Raw genomic sequence first — 21,753 nt, forward strand, 5'->3', positions numbered from 1 at the left:
AAAAAAAAAAGTGAAGTAGACACCAAAGGTAGTCTTTTCATCACCTGCTTCAGGAAACCTGACATGCCTGTCAGTAAGTAGTGGGACAATTGATGTTGTTCCCTGCAAATTTGACATCAGAGTTCCATCTGAGCCTTTCAGTTTTCAGGAAGTTTATCTGCATCTGTCCATACCTACTGACTCAAATATGGAGTCAAATCTATGGCTTGCTGTGGTTTTCCATTAAACTTCAAAGAGGTTTTAATTAATTGTTTTGACATTGAGTAGTTCAATACTAACAAGTTGGTCACCAATTGCATTTTCTGTTTGATCCAGAATCCCCACAGCAAAGGACTGGGCTGTTGTCATAGGTCTGTTTTTGCTGTTTTGAGAACTTTCATTTTGAAGGTACTTATAGGTAGTGAAAACTCATAAATCTCTGGGCAAGATACTGGGCCTCTTCTGTCCTTCACTGGGACACCTTTAAAATGAAGACTAAAAAATGCCACAAGGCTGTGGTGATATTAAATACATGAATAAGACCAAAAGCCTAGAATATGGGAAGAGTATGCCAACGTTATTCTACCAGCATTTCCCTTGTCATCACACCTCCATTAGAACAAAAAACACCCAAAGAGAATCCTCACTCTTACCCATGCACTCATATTCATGTGCTCACCCCTGCATTGTGTTGATATAAATATCATATGTATATTCGTTTTAACACAACCCTCCCAAGGGCAGTTCTATATCCCTTTTTCACCTACTCAATAATATTATTTTAGAAATTCTACCATCGTTCCCATATGTTTTACTTATTCTTTTCTTTATATTCAAGTGTTTCTCTATATCCAGATATTCCTTTATTCATCAATTTTAATCTAGAGTTACAAAAATAACTGTTTTCAAAGCTCCTTAAGACAATCACTTCATCCTACTCTCTTAATCTGGTGCTCAGTGTAAGATAATATCACTCCACCGACACTCATTTGTGGAGCTGATGGCTGTGTCCACGTTCATACATTTCTTAGCTTGCAGGTTAGCAACAGCAACAAAATCTTGACCCACCTCTTCTTATGGTCTGTGTCTTAACTATTTCCTGAACCCATCTGTTAAAGGCTTGCTCATCAACCTGTAGTACTGTAAGCACGTACTCATTTTAGGAGATGGAGCCTAGTAGACAGAGGGGCATACTCATGAAGGGAATACTGGCATTGTTTCTCAGCCACCTCAGGGTGTGCAGGTTTCCACCATCACACATCTCTATAATGTTCCATCTCACCACAGCCCCAAAAACAGTACACCCAAGCAACTATGGATCAAAAGCCTCTAAAACTGTGAGCCAAAATAAAACTTTCCCCTTAAAAGTATATATGTGATCATCTGTTATAGCAACAGAAAGTTAACACATTTTCCATACAACATGTATTTTTGTTTCAGACTTCCTAATGTTGGAAATTTCCTATAAAGTAGGATGCAGAGCCTTTGTTTCTCTGATTTTATTAGCTTCCTTTTGATTCTCCAGTATAGTAACTCTAAAATATCTCAGCATAAGCCTCGTTTCAAAGCATGATTCATGCTGTTGGTTCAAAATACTGGTTCCTTGATGTCTGCACTCGAGTGAGTAATGGATACCTCTAATTTATCATGGCTGAAAACGAACAGTATATTTCTTCTATGCTATGCCTCAAACCAATCTACATTCTTCCCTTTCCATCTTAATTGATGCCAAATATATTATTCTATGATTTCGGATCAGGACTTGCTCACAACCTATAAGACATTAACCAAAAAAAATATGATCATCAAAGCACAAAGAAACTACAATTTCCATTGTTCTTCCTGAGCCTAGATAGCACTGAGGTCTTGGTGGACTGCAGTAGTTTGCTCTCGATATATCTCTATGCTCTCTTACCAACACCCGTGTCAACTAATGGTCTTTTAAAAATTAATTCTAAACTTGCTAAATCTCAATACTTTTCTCTATTACCTTTCCTTCATATGTGTTTGGGAAATACACAAATAGATGCCTAGCATTAGGTGAAATATAGGCAATCGAGCATCTTTTTCAAACTACTTTCATACTACACATCCCCAAATCTTTTCCTTATTACTCTGTTTGTTTTCCCCTTAACTCCTTTTAAGTTACATTAGAAATTTTCATTAGCTGCTTCCAAATAGTCTCAGAAACAGAAAATGTTTTTCTGTCTAATAATGATTTCATGGAACCTAGGACAATAATTCCTACACAACCAGCAATCAATACATATTTGTTAAATGAATGAAGGATTTAGAAATGTGGAGCAAGACGGAACATGATTCTGGAATATAATGCTTTATTAAAACCCTGAAGGCACCACTGGCGATAGGAGTCAATTTAATCCCTATGCTAAACAACCAACCAAATAAACTCTAAAATGGCTGGAAGGGTTGTGAATGAATGCTAGATGACCTCAATTGAACACTATTTTTTGTTTGTTTTTTTCAAGACAGGGTTTCTCTGTGTAGCTTTGGAACCTTTCTTGGAACTCACTCTGTAGTCCTGGCTGGCCTCGAACTCACAGAATTCTGCCTGGCTCTGCTTTGAACACTATTAAGCACAGCAAGTCAAATAGTTTTGAAAATTAAAAAAAAACATGCTTAAGCAGTAAGGAATTACTGAGTCATCTATAGAAATGTCTATGTAATAAAAAAAGAGAGGGGAAATGAAGAAGTAGGTTCACAAAATCTCACAACTAGAAAAATGAAAATTCAGTATTCACCTCCCAAGAGCTATGCAAATAACAGTTATCCTCCTGGAAGAATGCAAAACTGCTAACTAATCACAGAATCCAGAGCTAATCAGTTTGTTTGTTGGTTTGTCTGCTCCCTTGTTCCTCCTTCTTGTGTTTACTTCCTAGTACTTGACCACCTTACTCTCTGTTAGCTAGTCTCAGTCTCACAAGGCAGAAACCTGGAGAAATCAGGGAGACAGAAGTGAGTTAAAACTACTCCTTTCTGGGCGGTGGTGGCGCATGCCTTTAAACCCAGCACTTGGGAGACAGAGGCAGCCGGATCTCTGTGAGTTCGAGGCCAGCCTGGTATACAAAGCGTGTTCCAGGAAAGGTGCAAAGCTACACAAAGAAACCCTGTCTCGAAAAACAACAACAACAACAACAACAACAACAACAAAAGAAACTACTCCTTGCCTCATCCTCCCATGTTTTGAAGGTTTGTACTTAGTCTTACTATAACTTGCTATGCTGTGTTCAGTTGATGTCCCTGGTATGGCTGCCTTTTTTGTGGGGGATAGAGGAGTGTATCTGGGGGAAAGGGGAGAGAGCGGAGGGACTGGGAGGGAATGAAGTTGGGATGTAATGTGTGAAAGAAGAATTAAAACACATACAAACGAACAAACAAACAAAAACAAACAAACAACAAAAAAAAAACACCCCCCCCCTCCTTGATAGCTTTCTGGGTGAAAATACCAGGATCATAGTCTGGGCAGAAAAAACCTGCATGCTACTAAAACATGTTAAACTCTGGGAGACAGCAAACAAAACCCAAACTAGTAAACAGATGACAGTATATCATAGGATGAATGGAATATTGATAGCAGGAGGTAGTGGGGAAAGGGAAATGGGAGAGAGACCAAAATACACAGTGGTACATGTACAAAAGTACAAAAATTTAATAATTAAAAAAATCTCTAGAAAATAACAGCAACAACAAAAACATGTTATTAAAGTGGACTGTGTACATACTTTTGAAAATAAGTTGTTTACATTAGCTTGATCAAATTCAGTTGAGATAAGATCTGAATTTGTCAAAAATGTTATAAATGTACAGAATTTTTAAATTTGGGGATATGTTTGAATATGCAAAATGAAAGAAAAAGAAGAGAAAGAACAAATGCAAAAGCAGATAGCTGGCTCTGTGACTGTTATAGGATCATCTGGAAGGGACAGCTTATTTATTGTGTGGTGTGTGTGCATGTATGTGTGCATGTGTGTGTGAGTATGTGTATAGTGACCAGAGGTCAACATCAAGTGTCTTTCTCAACCATCTCACACTATGCTTTTGTTGTGTTGTTTTGTTTTATTTTGTTTTGAGGCAGGATCTCTCCCATAGAACCTGGAGTACAAAGACAGGCTGTACTCATTGGCCAATGAGTTCAACAGATTTTTCTTTGTCTGCCTTTCCAGTAGGGCTTCTAGACATGGGTCACCATGCCTGACTCAGGTCCTTGTGCTTGCGTTTCTTTACAGACTGAACCATCTTCCCTCGATGGAGCTATTTAACACAACAGGACTCTGTCTAGTAATCTCTAGGGGCAAGAACTCTGGCTATATCTGCTTCTCCTTTACTATCAATGTAAATTTCGTGAAATCATGTTTTTAAAGCTTTTCTAGATTTTGGTAGTGTAATTTTCTCATAAACTTGTTGTAATTATTAGATAGGTAAACAATAAAAACAACTGATCCTCTCCACATGCAAAGCCCCAGCGTCTGTTACTCATCTGTCCAAGTGTTCAGCAACAGTGTGTCATTTTAATCCTTTTTCTTTTCAGTTTTTAAATGGATATTCCTGAAGAATATCTAGAAGGCAATTAACATATGGCTGAAACTATCATGGCAACTATAAAAAGATAGATTAAAATGTGCACCTGGGACCTGTTTTAAAACAAAAGTTAGTCGTTTGATGTTATTTTTTCAAATGTGTTCTCTAACTTCAAATATGGAAGAAAGTATTATAAAAGGTATTTTAAAAATATAATGTGGCATCTCCTGGAGGGAGAAAATTTTCTTCCATTTGTACAGATCAAAGAACAACAAAAAAAAAATGTGTTGTTCTTTACAAAGTCATATGAATGTAAACTCTCTGAGAAGAGAATTCCTCATCTGCCTCATTTATTACTAACTCACTTGATTGCTACATGTTTATAATTGGCAATTAAGAAATAATTCTGGGTGAATACAGTAAGCCCAGACTATAGTGGGCTTGGCACAGGAACAGGGCCCATTTGCCTCTGCAAGTGACTGTATACATTAAAAAGAAAAGAGATAAATAATGACAAGCCAAAAATGAGCATATGGGCCAAGCACAACACTGCCATTATCTTGGTTTCTGAACCTCTGTTTAAGAGCCTGTGGAACTAAACTGCTTAAGAACTCACAGTCCACATGTAGTAGATACTTAATGTGTGCATAAATGGTTATGAAATTGATAATAATTTCTTGAAACAGGATAATGTTTTCTTCTCTTTCTCTTTCCTTTATCCTTTCTTCTTTACTTATTTTTTGTAGCTTCTTGAAGCAAGGAACATAGAAAGCAGGATAGTCTCTAACTCATCATGTAGCCATAGCTGGCTTTGAAATCTACATCCTTCTGCTCTACCTCACAAAGCTGGCATGGAATATGCTTGTCACTGTGTGTAGCTTCATGATTTTCTTGAATTGACTAAAATAAACCTTTCATTTTAAAGAATAAATATAAAATTAAAAGTTTAGGGACATTTTCTACTACATCATTGAATAGCCAAATGTTAGTTTTTTATTTTTATAAAATACTAGTTGAATAGAATATTGCACTTAAATATTAGTTATTCAGACTTGGGATAATAAACAATCAACTAAAAGGGAACCGGCCTTCTCTAATTGCAATAAGATATGTTAAGTTCTTAAACGAGAGGACGTTTAAACAATGGCTAATTAGCACTGCATAAAAGCACAAGAGTTGACTCTGCACCACACACAGTCAGTGGGCATCTGTAGACATTGTCCCAATCTAATTATAAATTAGCTCAAAGGTTGCCAAAGTAAACAGCCCAGCCTACACAACCCTTTGCCAACTCTCTTATGAAGCATGTAGAACCAACAGGCCAAGAAATAAAAAAAATAATAAATTCTATTGAGTCTTTTGTTCTTGATGACGTTCTATGGGAAGAGAGATCATTTCCTTGCTTACTATCTTTCTTACCTTTTGGTGACCTTATCTATTTTATTAATCACACTTTTCATATGCATTATGCTTTATTTATGCATTCTTGAACAGCATCTTTATTTATGACTTTGTGAATCAACAACTTTGAGATAGGAGGCGAAAGTCACTTAGCTAATTACACATGCTTGATAGGCTGCATAATAATAACCTCAGCAGCATTATACTTTAGTTAACGGCATGTAAATCACTGCTGGTATTCTCTTTTGCAAATTAAAAAAAAAAAAGCATTTTCTTCAGTTGTTTTAAACACTATTTCTGCCACATATCTTCTTAAACATACTACTCATTTGATCCAAACTATGGCCTGAAAATTTTTAAAGTAAAGTTTCAACTCTATTTAATCCAAACAATAAGAGAAACAATAATAGTCAACTTAATTCAAATACTTTGATGGACAGTTGATAATTGTGTTACTTTAAGTCTCTTCTGTATAATCCAGTGTCATAAAACAGAGCATTTAGACACTCCCTCCCCCACAAAGATGCCATAATGAAGTCTGACCTGTTCTCAACAGATCAGAAGTACAAAGAGAGATGGAATGTGCAGCACTGGGATATTAATATGACTTCTGTGGGAAGACTGAAGATTCTACCAAGTTATGAATAAGGTCAAAATAACACTTAGAAAATTTACTGCCATAGAAAATCATACACTCCTATGAGTGATTTACTGAATGTTATATAAAAATGGAGTGTGGCCATGCTGCATTTAGATGCGAGCTGCAGCTGTCAGTGTCTACATTTGCTCAATCTGGCTAGAGGATGATTTGAAGGTTGATTTAATTGTAGCTTCTGAATCACGTTATTCCCATGTTTTAAGTTGTTTAACATAAATATATAAATGTTAAAGACATTTTAAGACTGTAAATATTTCTCATAAAGAATAAAATATTTCATTTTCTTCTAGAAGAGTAACTGAAAATAAAAACAACTCCTGGGAAAAAATACCACTATTACCTAATAATGGTAACTGCCCCAAAGCTGTAGCCAATTTATCCTTATCATCAGAAAGTCCATAAGGTGTTCAGGAGGATTTAAGACTACACCAACATAAAACAAAGGTTTTGGCTAAACTGATCATTTTGAAGAGGGACACACATATGTACATGTGTGCACATCAGGTAGAGTTCAGAGACTAAAGCTGACCAGCTGTTAAGGCAATGCTGTTTGGGTTCCCTGGGCAGCGTAAGAGTGGGGTATCTTTTTCTTTATAAGCTAAGCGAAATTGCCTTCTTAAGGCATGGCCCATAGAAGAACACAGGTGTCAGCAATGAGTTTTCCCAAGATTGTCTGCTCAGCTTGCACTCTCCTGATCCATCGCCTAACACTCCCCAGCATCAGCAAGGCATCCTTTAGGAGAGTATCTGGTTCTTCCTCTGTAAACTTTCACATCGTTTTCATTTTCACTTTTATACATACCTCCTTTTCTACATATTTTCTTGCCGGGTTTTCTGGCACATTCCTTGGATATTCTTTTTACTGAAAAATGAATAGAAGACTAGAAAATAACATGGCGCTCCATCACAGACCGCCAGAACATGCAACACCACTAACTTAGTACGCTCCTGTTTTTACTGAGTGCGAAAGAGCCCCAATTCGTTGAGCCTGCACATGCAATGAGGAAACGCTGATGCATCTTCTCAGAAGTCATTTGGTAGGAAATGGAAGTTAGAAGCCCATTTCTACCTAAATATACGTGCTGTGGAGGAAAGAAAATGAGTAGGCACAGTGAAAAAATAAGAACAGATCCACTGACACACAAAAGCAAAAAGAGCAGCATGCAAGCATGTAAAATATGTCTACATGCCAACAGGAAAAGCCATGCACACTACCAGTACACGTGAACTAATATTATTCAAACTTAGAAGAGAAAATAAACATATCTCCCTGTGTTTCTGCAATTAACTCACCATCTTCAGTTGGAACATAGATGTTTAAGTACAGGCAGTCTTCACTCTGGTCTTGAACATATGATGAAACCACATCCAAGTTATTAGTGAACCACACAGGAAGCATAACTTCAGGCAATCTGCCATCAATGATATTCTGGGGACATACAGGAGCAAACTGAGTGGCATTCCGGATATCGGACCAGGGAGATGGTGGTTCTGGAGGCTGAAAACGATGTTCGCCTGTTGGTGGAGCAGCATATGGAACCCCAAGAAACTGAATGACAGGCCCCAAGATTTCATTATTGAGTTCTTTCTTAATCCCTCTTATTTTGCCAAAGTTAGTAGTAACCAATGGGTCTACATCATCCAGTTTCTGAGAGAGCACGTGGACAGTCTGTAGCAAACATCCCAACAAACAGAGAGTCAATGGGGCACCCAGTCCCCTGTGTACCACACATGCCATCATGGCTCTCCAAACATAATTTGGCCACATGCATCTGGGAAGTGCCATGGTCCCACATTAGTTGTCTAATTATCTGGTATAGTGAGGCAAATATATTTGTATCCACTTAAGAAAGATGAAATGGTGGTAGGATGCACCTCCAGCTTCTCAAATGTTAGCTTGTTAAGGAAAGCTCAGAGTGTTCTTCATGCAGCACACAGCTCCCATTGACTTCTCACAGACTGAAACAGCATCTTCAGTCACCACTGCTCATCAGACCATCTCCTGTTGACCATTCAGTTTTCCATAGTGTCAATGCATTGAGAGTGGCCATTGACTCTTACAAGTCAAATCCAGTTAACTGTGGATCTATATCCTAGAGAAAAAAATGAAAATCAATCATTAGTAAGAACAAATTAACAGACACGGTGATAACTAGATGTTTTAAAAGGTATAGAAATACTTTAAGAGTAGCTAGAATTGGGTAACTTGAACACTACAAAGAGAAAATAATAGTTTGATGTAAGACTAAAGGTGAAATGATTGATTATTAGATTATTGAGCAACTTGCCTGCTGACTTTGCATGTACTTACATAGAAACAAACTTTGTCAAATACACAGTGTTTGGAGCATTATATCCTAAAGTGGTTTTTTGTTGTTGTTGTTTTGTTTTGTTTTGTTTTGTTTTTTACAGCACTGCTGGTTGTATGTGAAAATTTTCTTTTTATGGACACTTTAATAATTTCAAGGAACTAGAGAATTGATCCACAAACCTACTCAGAATTAGAATCCCATAAGCAGAAAACCTTTTGTGAAAAGTGTTAGTGTATAATGGAGGATCAACTTGTAGGGATGATTGTATGTATTGAAAAATAAATAAAAGGATGTACACAAACCCATATTTATAAGGAACACAAAACAAATGTATTTAGATCCTACTTCCTCATGGGTCCAGGTTCCTCACCATTTCTCAAAAGTTTGCAGGATATATCATTTCCAGAACTTTATTTATACAGAAGGTCAAAAATTTAGCATGGAAAATACTGAGACAGCACATGCAAAAGAGAAAAAAACTGGCGTCCCTTTTTCAGACCGAAGATATTTTCCATCTAACTATATGTTTCAGTTCACGATGGATTTGCAATGTGTAAATGAATTTCTGAGTCAAAGTCAATATGCTTTAAATTACAAATTTTGTTCTCACTGTCTGTGAGAGATCAAAGGAAGAATACAAAAAAAAAAAAAAAAGAGCACAGTAATTTAAAAGAACAATCATACCTAATTGTGGCATCTTGCATATTAACACTCATCAAACATCTCATGCTGTTTATTCAGTGTGATTGAAAATGCATCTGAACAAGCTGTAATACTCAGTGCAATGCAATCCGCAGGCGCATCTCGCACCAACTGTCAAAGGGCATGCAGCTCAGGAAACTTGTTTTTTTGTGTTTAAGCCACCCTTTAAAGTGCTTACTTTGGAAATAATAGTGTTGATCTGTGTTAGAAATGGTTCTATCCTGCTATATTATGGGGAGGTTCTTGAAGAAGTGCTGGTCTGTCAGTGATACTGCCCTGACTTTGTGTGACTTGAAAGGAGACTGTAAAACTATGTAGGCCAGTAGGAGATTTGGTTTTGCAGCTGATGCTCCTTGGGCACTGAACAATCAATCACTAGAAGAAATAGGAAATTAACTGTCTTTCTCCAAGAGTATTCCTGTCTCTGTTAATTGTCATGTAAGCTTAGACCCTTCCTCCTCATGTCCCAGAATTCCTGCATCAACAGAAGATTTAGCTACACAGACTCATGTCAGAGAGAATGCATTATGCCCATGCATGCTCTGTATCATGGTGGGCCACAGTGGAGCTGAGTCCTGTTTGCCTTGTGCTGTTAAAAGGCATCATTTTAACACCTAAGGTAGAGATCCTATGGGGACACCTGGGAAGGCTTAGTCAACCTTTTTACTCAGCACTGTTTTCAGTTACAGTGATTTCCAGACATTCTCCTTCACACAATAGGCATCTCACTGATATTATAAGATTCTTGTTTGGTTATTAAAAAACAACAATTCCCCTTTGCATTTACAAGTCTTTAACTTCCTTAATTGTGTTAAGATAAAACAGACTCCTGATTCCTATTGATATGCCGTTTTAATAGAATATTGGATCAGAATTCTGCATGGCATAGTAAATTTTCTAGTTTTCCTGAGTTTTGTTCTGGTGGTTACCAAAATATTCCATGTTACATGTGTGTAATTATGGAGAATTGTAATATTGATTCAAAATTATTTTCTAGACATTACTATTATAATAACAATCTTTTAAGTCAGGTAATTTTTAAAAAGCTTGTATATATTAGTGAGATCTTTAAAAGTAATATGCTTTTAAAAGATACTATTTTGACATTTTTCCATATATTAATGATTTTGGAGTAGATGTCAGACTCTTAGGTTTAATGCATTTACATATTATTCAGTACAACCCTATGAAAATGGGCTCAACTCACAGGAATTATAGGTTCCAAAAGGTTAAATATGTTGGTTGAGGTCTCTGTTTATTGATAGCAGAACCAGGGCTCATGGCCATCTGATCTAAAAGGTCTACCTCCTGACCATGTCTATTGTACTTTCTTCAATTTGTAATTGTTTATGAAAACTCAACATTGAGCTCTGAGATGGCACACCAGGTAACATGCACACCGTGCAAACATTAGGACTAGGTTTAGACCCAGTGCTCTCACCACTAGCACAGTGGCACACCAGAACTCCAAGGGTGGGGACAGAGGGACAAAGGAGTCCCTGGAGCTCAGTGGCTAGCTACACTAGCTGAATGGATCATCTCCAGGTTTGGTGAGAGAATCTCTCTCAAAAAATAAGGTGGAGAGTAACCGAGGAAGACACCAAACACCAACTTCCAGCCTCCACATGTGTGTGTATGCAGGTGCTTTGCACCCTCACTAACATGTACACACATGTAAGTGTGTACACACATCACTTGTATGTACACACATTCTCTTTCTTACACACACACACACACACACACACACACACACACACACAGAGAGAGAGAGAGAGAGAGAGAGAGAGAGAGAGAGAGAGAGAGAGAGAAATAAAACTCCTCATGATCCTATAGTATTTGACCTTCAATTACAAAATTGGGGGTTTTTTGTATTTTGTTTTCTTTTAAAACATGGAATCTAGTAACTACTCTAACAACTTTATAGAAACAAATTTTAAATGGTTTATCTTATTCTTTCTGGAAGCCTAGTTTATTTTGTGTGGTATTCTATTTTTTAATTAATTTTACTTTACATTAAATACAGAGATATTTATACACAATTATACACAATTGTGGTCATCATTTTATGAAAATATCTCTTATATTCAAAGAGAATGGAACTTTTGCTGTACCTCACAGCCAAGTTAGTAACGCTTCTTGAGGTCACTTGGCCTGATATCCTACTAAGTACTCAACCAGCTTGCATAACCTGCCGTTAAGAGAACAATGCAAAGACCGGCCTTACTTGCCATGTAAACAGCTCTTACAACCTAAGCTAATGCATAGCTTTATTCTTGAGTTATGAGTTCTTCTGTGCCCATGATCCAAAGAGCAATTGTATACATATGTATATCTGTTATAGTAATCATTCAGTGAGAAGAATAAAGAGGTTGAAAGAGGTCTTATGCAACAAATATGTGTCATCAAAGTTGGAAATGACATAGCTATTGCTTCATAATTGGTCTTTTTGTAGCAAATCCCCTGTAAAAACTGTTAAAATTTCCTATGCAGTATTTCCTGTTTCTACCCACATGATGTCTTTTGTGTTGTTCAATAATTCCAGAGCAAAGCTCTTTGTGAGAAACAAGGCGACACACAACTAATAGAAACATTTCAGATAGATATCACAAACAGGGTACCAGCAAGCCAGAAACCACAAACTACCGACAGATGGAAGAGACAGGGGAAAAAGAAGTGGAGAAACCAGACTTGGGTTTGGTTTTGGTAAAATTAATTCAAAAGGAAGTGTTGAGTTTTCTCTCCTTAGTGCAACACCAACACAATTTGGTGCCTAGAAGATTATCTTTAAAGTGTTTTACTGACAGGTTGAAATAAAGATGTGTGCAATGACTTTATTTCTTATGGTGGTGAGTTTGAGTAAGACTGCCCCTCATAGGCTCTGATTTCAAACACTTGGCTCCCAGTCGATGCTGTCTCAGGGGTGTTATGGAGATGTGGCCTACTTGGAGGAAGCATATAATAGGGTGGGCTTTGGGAGTTTGCAGCCTTCCCACACTTCTTCAGCGCTGTTTCATCACTATTGAGGATGTGAAATCTCAGCTTCTTTTAGTCGTCTTACTACTGTGTGTCCCCTGCACTTATGGACTGACCCTCTGAAAGTGTAGGCCTGAAATAAAATCTTCTATTATGACTTGCTTTTGGTCATAATATGTTATTGTAGCAACAGACAGTAACGAATGTACTTATCAACAATAAGATATCATTCAAATGAAGGTCAGACCAAATGTCCACATAAATGAGTCATAAAATAATCAGAAATTGAAATTCTATATAACCATAAAAATAAAAGATCTAAAATACAAATGTACACAGAACTTACATTTTTAAAATTAAATTTAAATGAATGGGAAAAGCAAATATTATTCAAAAAAGTTAAAAATGCAAAATGATGTTATTTATTATTAACAAATATCTAAATGTATTGTAGCAGGTAAGTTGTCAACACTGAATAATAAGGAGAAGGAATAGAATTAATTATTAACTCTAACCTAAGATAGATAACTTGTGGTGAGGCTTTGAAAGACCAATGATTAATTACAGCAAATTTGACAAACTCTCAGTATCTAATAGTGTTAGCAAATACTCGTATATGTGGAAAATGTCTTCATTATTAGTTCTCTATATTTTCCTTGTATTTTGAACAGTTTTAAATAAATAGAGAAAAATAATTGGATAAAATATCTAGGAAAATATGATCAATTTTTAATACCTGTATGAAAATGTTGTGAAGTAGCAAATTATCAAACACAGGGAACATATTCAATGAAAATTTAAAAACAAAACATGACACTTAGACCAGACAAGTTCCATGTTACAAGTAGATTAGTCTGTCAGCCCAAGAGAGGCTAAATTTCTGCAACTCACTGCTAGGAACTCTTTGCTCATAAAGTCTTCTATTATTTCTTTCCCTGAGTTGAAGGGGAAGAAATGTTTATAAGACAATATACAAATAATAAATAGTATTCAACAAAGCATCCTAAATGGTAATATAACAGGTAACATTCATTTTTCAATAAAAGAGCTGGTTTCTCCACTGGATTATTCCTTGGTAACCCAGGTTCAAAACAAGCTGGAATTTTTTGAGACATTAGAGATTAACAATATCCATACACTATTTCATCCACTCAAATAAGTATTTATTGAGGACTTATAGTGTTCAAGCTAATGTGCTAAATGTTACAGAGAACGTTAAGAAATGTCCACTGATTGCTTCAGTGTAGCCTACAAGATTATAATGAAGTGAATCACATTAAAAACAAAAGTTCTGATGCAGGTTATTACGTGATAGATGTGCAGGGAGATGACTCAGTGAGCAAAGGCTCTTGCTGCTTGATAACCTAAGTGTGATCTCAGGGATAAACACATCAGAAGAATTTAACTGACTTCCATAAATTGTTCTGTGACCTCCACATGCATACAATAAGTGAATAAATATAAACATTTTTGATATGTGCTCAGTAAATACATGACAGACAGGGGAAAGTTATCCAGCATGAATAGACCTCTATTAATGAATAGACTTCTGTGTTATTAAATATCTGTACCTATTTATTATCTGCCTTGCTTTTTTAAGTGTTTGCTCGTAGTTGTTTTATTATGCAGCCAAAATTTCCTCTACTGAATTTCCAAGAATTTTGTAAGTATACATGTTTATATCTATCCTGAAATCTACCTAAAAATCCCTTGTATATAGGTAAATCTCAGTTGAGCTGGATTTTCAAGAGGCTTACCACTAGAGCCTTGTGGGTCTGATGAAGACCCTCAGCCAAGACTGTCATACATAGGAGATTCTTAAGTTTTCAGAACACCTATGTATCTACAAAGACACCGTAACCACTTACTTAGTGAACACAGACAAACACATTGCTCCTATGTGTATATGTATGTGTTGTGCACAGTGTACTAACAGGTATACATACATATGTTACATGAATTTATAATTATAGTCTTGAATTCTTGAAATGGCTCAATCTAGTTGATTCTATCTCTTTCTGCGCAAGAAACAAAACCAAGGTTCCTAAGTGCTAAATGCCTAAGGTCTGTCCAACATGTATCAGAGTAGCCATTCAAACCCCTTCCAGCTGGTCTCATAAGAGAGCTCCTTGCTCTGCACAGCTGAACTTTGGCCTCTTAGAAACATGCGTATAGATCAACTCAAACTCCTTGCTGCTTTGTCTGTAGAATGACACTATGAGTTTTTATTTTAGTTTTTCTGAAAAACAATCTTATTGAAAAGCAAATATGCAAACAGGGGATCAGAAATAATTGCAGGTCAATTGTATTAACTGAAAATAAATATTGATTTTTATCTACGAATGGGGCCAGAACTATCTATCAACCACACTTAGTAAATAAAGGTAATAAATGATGATTTAAACAAAATTTAATAAATGTTTCAGTCAATGATCAAATTTGGCTATGTGGCAGGAAAGTACCTATGTGACCCTGTCACTGAGAGTGAAGCTCCATACCAGCAGACTTTGGCTTTTATGGGATCCAATGGTATTGGCCAAGCCACAAAGCTAACAAACATGAGCCTACAGTGGAAGAACACTGAAACCCTAGCATGAATATCTGCATAATGCATCTCCTTTTCTTGCTTTGTGTACTATGTTCTTTGCCTATAATAAAGGTTTTCAGTGATCACAGTTGAATCCTTTTATCAACCAAATACTTAAAGGAACTAGCAGGTGAGCACTTCCCATAGGACATACTTAAAAGCATTGCTAATGTCATTGTCTGAAAGATCTTTGGCATGAAAAGATGACACAGGCCCACCTCCAGTCAGTGGATAATCAGAGCTAATGATTCCAGGGGACTGAGAAGGAACCCTCAAGAATGAATAGAAAAGGGTGCAAGGCAGGGAATATACTCCAGTGAAATTAATGATAATTCTCCATAGATGCTGTGGGGCTCATGCTCCTTGGGAATAGCCCAGATTCTCAGGAAGGTCAACCTGCAATTCCAATGGATTATTCTTACCCTAAATCTCCGCATATGAATTGCTAGAATGAAGAATATATTGGATTCCCTCACTTCATTTTGGGGCTGGGATGTCCCAATAAACTTCATGCAGATAATCTTTTTCAAATCTTGATACACACACAGCCCCCACACACATACCAACAGAGAAAATCTGGCATGGGGCAGAAAGAGGGATATATTCCTCCTGTTAGGAGGCCACACTCTAGTTTGGCCTGAACTCAGAGAATGAGTGCTGGATGTGGTTGGCAAAGCATGCGGGAGCTAAATCGTACAAGCCCTTCATTAAGAAGCTAAACTGTTTAGATTTTATTTAAATTTCCATCAACAAGTGATGAAAAGCCATTATAATCCCTATCAAGGGAAGAATACTACCAAGTTTACTCAAAGAAAATTAAACAGGCCTGTGGAGCAGTGACGGCCAAAGTAAGGTATCTGCAGCCCACCTCGAGATGAGAATACGTGAAAAGGGAACTGAATGGTTTTGAAATAGAAAACTGGAAGAAAATTAAAGCAGGCTTTACTAATATGCACATTTGATTTAAACCCAGCACCTCCATGTAGTTAGTTCAATATGAAGCACAGAGTTTTTCTTTGGAAGGTAAGGCATTAGCATTTGCCAGGAGAGTCTCTTTGAACTTACTGTTGATTGTTGTTTGGAGCTAATGTATTAGAACTTACATAATTGGATAAATAAAGTTATTCATATTTTATTGAGTAACACTTAGTGATCTTTGCCAAATGGACCACTGGGTAAGTCTATCACACAAGGAAAATATAGATATAAGGAAATAATAATAATAATCACATCACAAGTAAAGAGCAAGGTCATTAAATACAGCTTTTTCTTTCACTACAAGATCTTTTCCAGCTATGTAAGAAGATTAAACGTTAAATAAATAACTAGTCAGACATCCTAACAAATCAGAAAAAGTGAAAACATCAGATATTTAACTTTGTAAGGGACTTGTGTCTACTCCATTAGCTGTGCATTATGCCTTAAGAATCCTTGTGCCTTAAAATATTGATGAGTGGTGCCATAATAGATTTGTAAGCCTTTGAAAATATTTGTCTTTCTTATCATGTTAAATCCAGTTGTTGTTTCAGTCCAGTGATATACACATTCATGGGGAGGCAGATGTATGTATTTTATACATTTGAAGGTTTGCCTGTCAAAAATATAAATGGCACCATCACAAAGACCTGAGAACCACAAACTTGAATAGATGGGTTGGAGAAAAAGATAAACAAGTTTCCATTCATATTAGGTTTGCACTATCAGTGGGCTCATTCAGAATTCTGTAAAACTAAAACAGACCATAAATATGGTAGACCACCAAACAACCTTCTGAACCCTGCTCAAAATATGTGTGTCCACACCATTTAGACCTCATTACAGACTTATAAACTAAGTACCCATATATGGGATGAGTAAAAGTGAAGCTATACTTGGCTAGATATTATGTGCAAGGCCACAAACTCAAGAAGAGGCAGATTGAAGGGACAAGCACGGACTGCCCAACTCCAAAAATATGTCTAAATGGGTTTGATACAGAGTGCCCATCTGTTCACCCTAGTGAGACCAAGTCACTGCAGCCATATGTTCACTGCGGCCAAGTATTTGAGGAGTGTAGAGCACATGAGACACCAACAGGAGGAAGATAGAATGGCATGCTGGGGTTTATTAATAGGCATAATATTGAGTAGCTACAAACAGTGTGGTACGAACCTTATCCAAAAGTAATTTATAGCTGGTGGCAGAAAGGAGTTGATAAGTGGGGGCTGGTGCCAAGAAAATGAAGAATTCTAGAATTATAAGGAGCAATGATGACAAGAAAGGTAATTCTGGGCCTGGAGAGTTGGCTCAGAGGTCAAGAGCACCCACTGCTCTTCCAGAGGTCCTGACTTCAATTCCCAGCAACCACATGGCTCACAACCATCTGTAATGAGATCTGGCGCCCTCTTCTGTATACATAATAAATAAATAAATCTTAAAAAAAGAAAGAAAGAAAGGTAATTCTGGCGTTGAGATTACCTACATCAGAGTGTGGAAGGAGATGGTACCAGAAAGATTTAAAGAGGAAAATTAAGAGTGCATTAGAGTCATAGTTTAAAAAAGGTATATTCTGAGATGGGAACATCAAACTCTTACTGATTACATACAAGTTCAAGGAATGCTGGGCTGATGCTGTGGCTATCTGAAGATGTAGGTACTAAACAAATGTGGAATGGGGGTATAAGCCTAGAATTCCAAATTTAGGAGATTGAAGTAGGAGCTTCAAGAGTTCAAAGTCACTCTCGAGTACGTAGTGAGTCTTAGGACATTCTGTTCTACTTGAGATCCTGGGGGGGGGGGGCAGGCACTGATACAGGAACAAGTACCTTCTCCACCACTAAACATGGAACTCAGTCTGCTGTATTGCCATGATGTAGAGATCATTCCCATCCCTTCATAAGAGATTGTTAAGTACAAGTCAGAAACACAAAGCCACTGGAACATTCTTCACTAAGACAAGAACATAGTAAGCTGGAGACTCAGCCGAACACTGTTGTGAACATTACTACAGTGATAGCACAACTTCCCTCTCTGAGTCACTGGAGCTTCCTTCTGGGAGGAGGAGGAGGATGAGGCTGCCAGGCCCCATTAATTTTTGTAGAGTTACAGTCCCTCTCCTTTTCTCTGCAGACGTGGTTTGATTTCTTCCCTTGCCTTCTGGGCTCCATATCCCTCTCCAGTGACAAGAAAACAGTGGAGAAAATCAGATGTTAAGAAAAGGCAAACAAAAGTTGACAATATCCTGAGAAACAACCAATAAGGTATCTTAAAGACTGACAACAAATTTGGCCTAAGTACACAGCAAGTGTACATCAGGCAGCAAAACTATGAACACACAGTATTAAGGAAGCATCTCACAGTGCAAGGAATGCCCAGGGGCTTGGGTTCTGCTTGTCCACTAAGATCTTCCCCAGAGAATTCTCTCTCTATCAGTGTCTGCTTGGAGAAGCCCTGGCTAGCAGCCCTGAAGAGCTAGCCAGCAGGTCAGTTCTCTCTTGCTTGATCTTTCCAGTCATAAAAAGAACTCCTTCTCAATTGTCAAAGTACTTACCACCCTCCTGGAAATGATCCTATTGTACATTTTATCATAGCAATCTGTCTCCTCAGTTTCTGTCTCCAACTTTACATTTAGTGAACACCAAGTGAGGAGTGAAGGAACTCAGGAATGTCAGGCTTCTCATGGAAGCTGGGGTGTAACTGGGAAGGCAAAGCATTGTGCACACCAGTTATTCAGACTACTAGTCATCAAAGATCAGGAGATAGATGAGGATCTGGAGTAGGAGCAAGGACCTGAATTCTGAAGGATGACTGGAAGTGGTAGTTTAAGGTAGAGGGGTTCAATGTGTCAGACAGACTCAACTGGGCCTGCAAACACCATGGAGACTGAGGCTTCCCAATGGGAGCAGAGGGAAGGTAAAAGGGTGCATTCAGACTGCAAAGGAGAATGAAGTTAACAATCTAAAAACAAGTAGGCAGTCTTGGAGTTAAAGTATTATTTCAATGCATATGTATGTGCATATAGATACATGTATATATCCACAAGTTAGAAAGAGAACATGAATTTGAAAGAATAAGGAGGGGTATATGGGAGGGTTTTGAGGGTGGAAAGGGAAGGCGTAAATGATGTAATTATATTATAGTCTCAAAACATAAAAGAAATAATTTAAAATTTCTTATGTTGATTAAAATAAGAATACAACCACAAAAACAGCATGATGGTAAGACTGGCATTACTCTTTGAGATCAGAGGCCACATCTTTCACATTTCTGATTTAAAATAACCAGATATGGTACTGGAGGACTTCAGAAACTATTTCTTGAGTGAAGTATCCCTTGACTCATTTTACTATTTTGCATCATTTAACACCTTTCCCCTTTGTTTGTGGGTTTGGGATACCTGACCCTTTCAATGAAAATGCCTTCTTATTCAGCAGAAGTGCATGCAGACTGCTGTGCAGATGATGAACTACTGTTCAGCAAGAAGGGGATTTGGGAAGCGACAGCCGCTCTTCTGACAACATGAGATTGGAAGCAACATGTTTTTATTTTTCCTTTATTGAACATCTGGACACTTCCAGAATAAACACCTTTGCACTGTTGGCTAATGCTGGAGAGCATCATACCCCTCTGTTCATTTTTGTCTTGAGGGATAGAGAAAGGCACTTATCATTAACTGTTTAAAATAAGTTTTACTTTCTATTTATTTTGAGCATACTATGAGGTAACAGCTCAAATATTTATTTTAAGTCTAGAATCTATTTAGGGATCCTGACTTCAAAATGAAGAGGAAGGTGAATGGGGTGAAGGGTCAAGCGTGGTTGAGACAAAAGGTTCTTAAAAAGTCAGGGGCAACAGATCTGATGCATATGTAAAAATACTGCAGGACATGTTTTTCAGACCAATGGGTGACCCTGTGATCTCCAGAAGAAAATGAATAACCACTCAGGAGCTCAGAGGAGATAGCCAGGTAGAGCTGATTTCTTCCCATGATATTAAATTGATGCTTTTGTATGAATGGCCACCTATAAGTCACAAGTCCTTGCTTGTAGAAGCAACTTAATTATGCTCACCAGTATCTTACAGATGAAGCCAGCACCAGTAAAGCAGCGTGGCATGTCCCGTCCTCTGTTTAAGCTTATTGCTATTTCTAGTGAGTGGTCAGTGCCTGGGAAGGATGAAAACTCACCCTTCCTGGTGCCCTGTTTAATTAACATTCCTTTACAAAAAATCCCTTGTTGCCAGAGAATGGCTACCACTTTGCCAGAGGAGATGTGATGTGAAGCTGCTGGTGTGGCTCTATGCCAGTTGTGTCAATCTTGCCCCCTCAGAGGATGATCAGCAGAGAGAGTGGAGCTAAGCTTCTGTGCCCATTCAGTCCCCATCTTCTGCTGGAGTTGGCAAACACTATAGTACTATTGTTTAAGGATCAACTGTCTGTGCAGTTGGACTGAGACGACAAACTTCTTTTACACAAGACACCCAACACCAACAATGGCTTCCTGCAACCCCTAGCCTTGCACAGAGCTCAAGTGTGACTAAAATGACAGAAATATTATACTAACTATCTTTTTCACATACATACATGTTTCCTTTACTATTACAAAACCATTAGAACTCTTCACAATCACAAGATTCAAAAGAGCATTCTGTTCATGGGCCATTTGTATAGTACACTAATAAAATATAAATAACAATTTAATATACTCATAGGCATAAAGAATTTTAATGTACCTTTCAATAAGTTATAACACAGGAAATGATTCTGTTTCATTAGTAATTCTTTGTTGTTGTTTTTGTTTGTTTGTTTGTTTTTTGTTTTTTCGAGACAGGGTTTCTCTGTGTAGCTTTGCGTCTTTCCTGGATCTCACTCTGTAGCCCAGGCTGGCCTTGAACTCACAGAGATCCACCTGCCTCAGTCTCAAAAAAAAAAAAAAAAAAAAAAAACAAAACAAAAAACATTTACCTCCTCATTAGCAATTCTTAATTAATTCTTAAAATAAAACAAGCTAGATGGGATTATCATTAAAATTTTTTATTTAGTTTTTACATTTTATTAAGGTTGAAGATTTTAAAATAATTCCTTTTGGGTGGAGATATAGAACATTATTTTAAGTTTTCTGTAACTTCAAGTATGATTTTATGTTTAAAAAAAGAACTAAGGATCAGTTAATCAGAGTTTGTCCCTCACTGCTGAAGTATTGGCTATAATGATCAATTCTTGGGGAGGGAAATAATTGTCTCCAATGGTACCCACCAATGAATCCACCAGGCTCCAATGGATGCTACCAATCCAAAAGTCAAACAGATGGCCTCGTTTAAACTCAATACGAGTCTGAGAAAGGGGCTGGTAGGAATGGAGGTTATCGATAGAGGTGAGAGGGAAATGTGTGAGGGAGAGACTAATCAGAATACATTGTGTTCATGTACTTAATTGTGAAAGCAGCAAATTAACATATTTTAAGACTACCTCTTAGTTACTCATAATTAGAAATAATTTATCACTAAAAACATTAACTAAACCAATGTCATTAACGAATTCCCTGGCCTGCTCTAAAATGAAACTTAAAATAGTATTTTTATAGACTATCAATAAAATAACTAACAAAATGCAAACTGAGACAAGC

At 37.2% G+C, this 21,753-nt stretch overlaps 1 protein-coding gene across 10 annotated transcripts in view; it reads right to left on the reverse strand.

Moving 5' to 3' along the window:
- The window catches only part of Nlgn1 (neuroligin 1), an 898,617-nt gene that overhangs the window by 687,478 nt on the left and 189,386 nt on the right, over nt 1–21,753 (reverse strand). For 6 of the 10 annotated variants that reach the window (XM_036191501.1, XM_036191499.1, XM_036191502.1 and 3 more), the window contains 2 exons: nt 7,871–8,670; nt 7,380–7,439 (listed from right to left, as the gene is read on the reverse strand). In XM_036191501.1, the coding sequence (XP_036047394.1) occupies nt 7,380–7,439; nt 7,871–8,363 (553 nt within the window). In that variant the 5' untranslated portion in view covers nt 8,364–8,670. The remainder of the gene's footprint in view (nt 1–7,379; nt 7,440–7,870; nt 8,671–21,753) is intronic. The other 4 variants (XM_036191508.1, XM_036191505.1, XM_036191504.1 and 1 more) reach the window with 1 other exon arrangement.

The sequence above is a fragment of the Onychomys torridus genome, chromosome 6 (genome assembly GCF_903995425.1).
Source record: "Onychomys torridus chromosome 6, mOncTor1.1, whole genome shotgun sequence".
NCBI classification, from domain to species: Eukaryota; Metazoa; Chordata; class Mammalia; order Rodentia; family Cricetidae; genus Onychomys; species Onychomys torridus.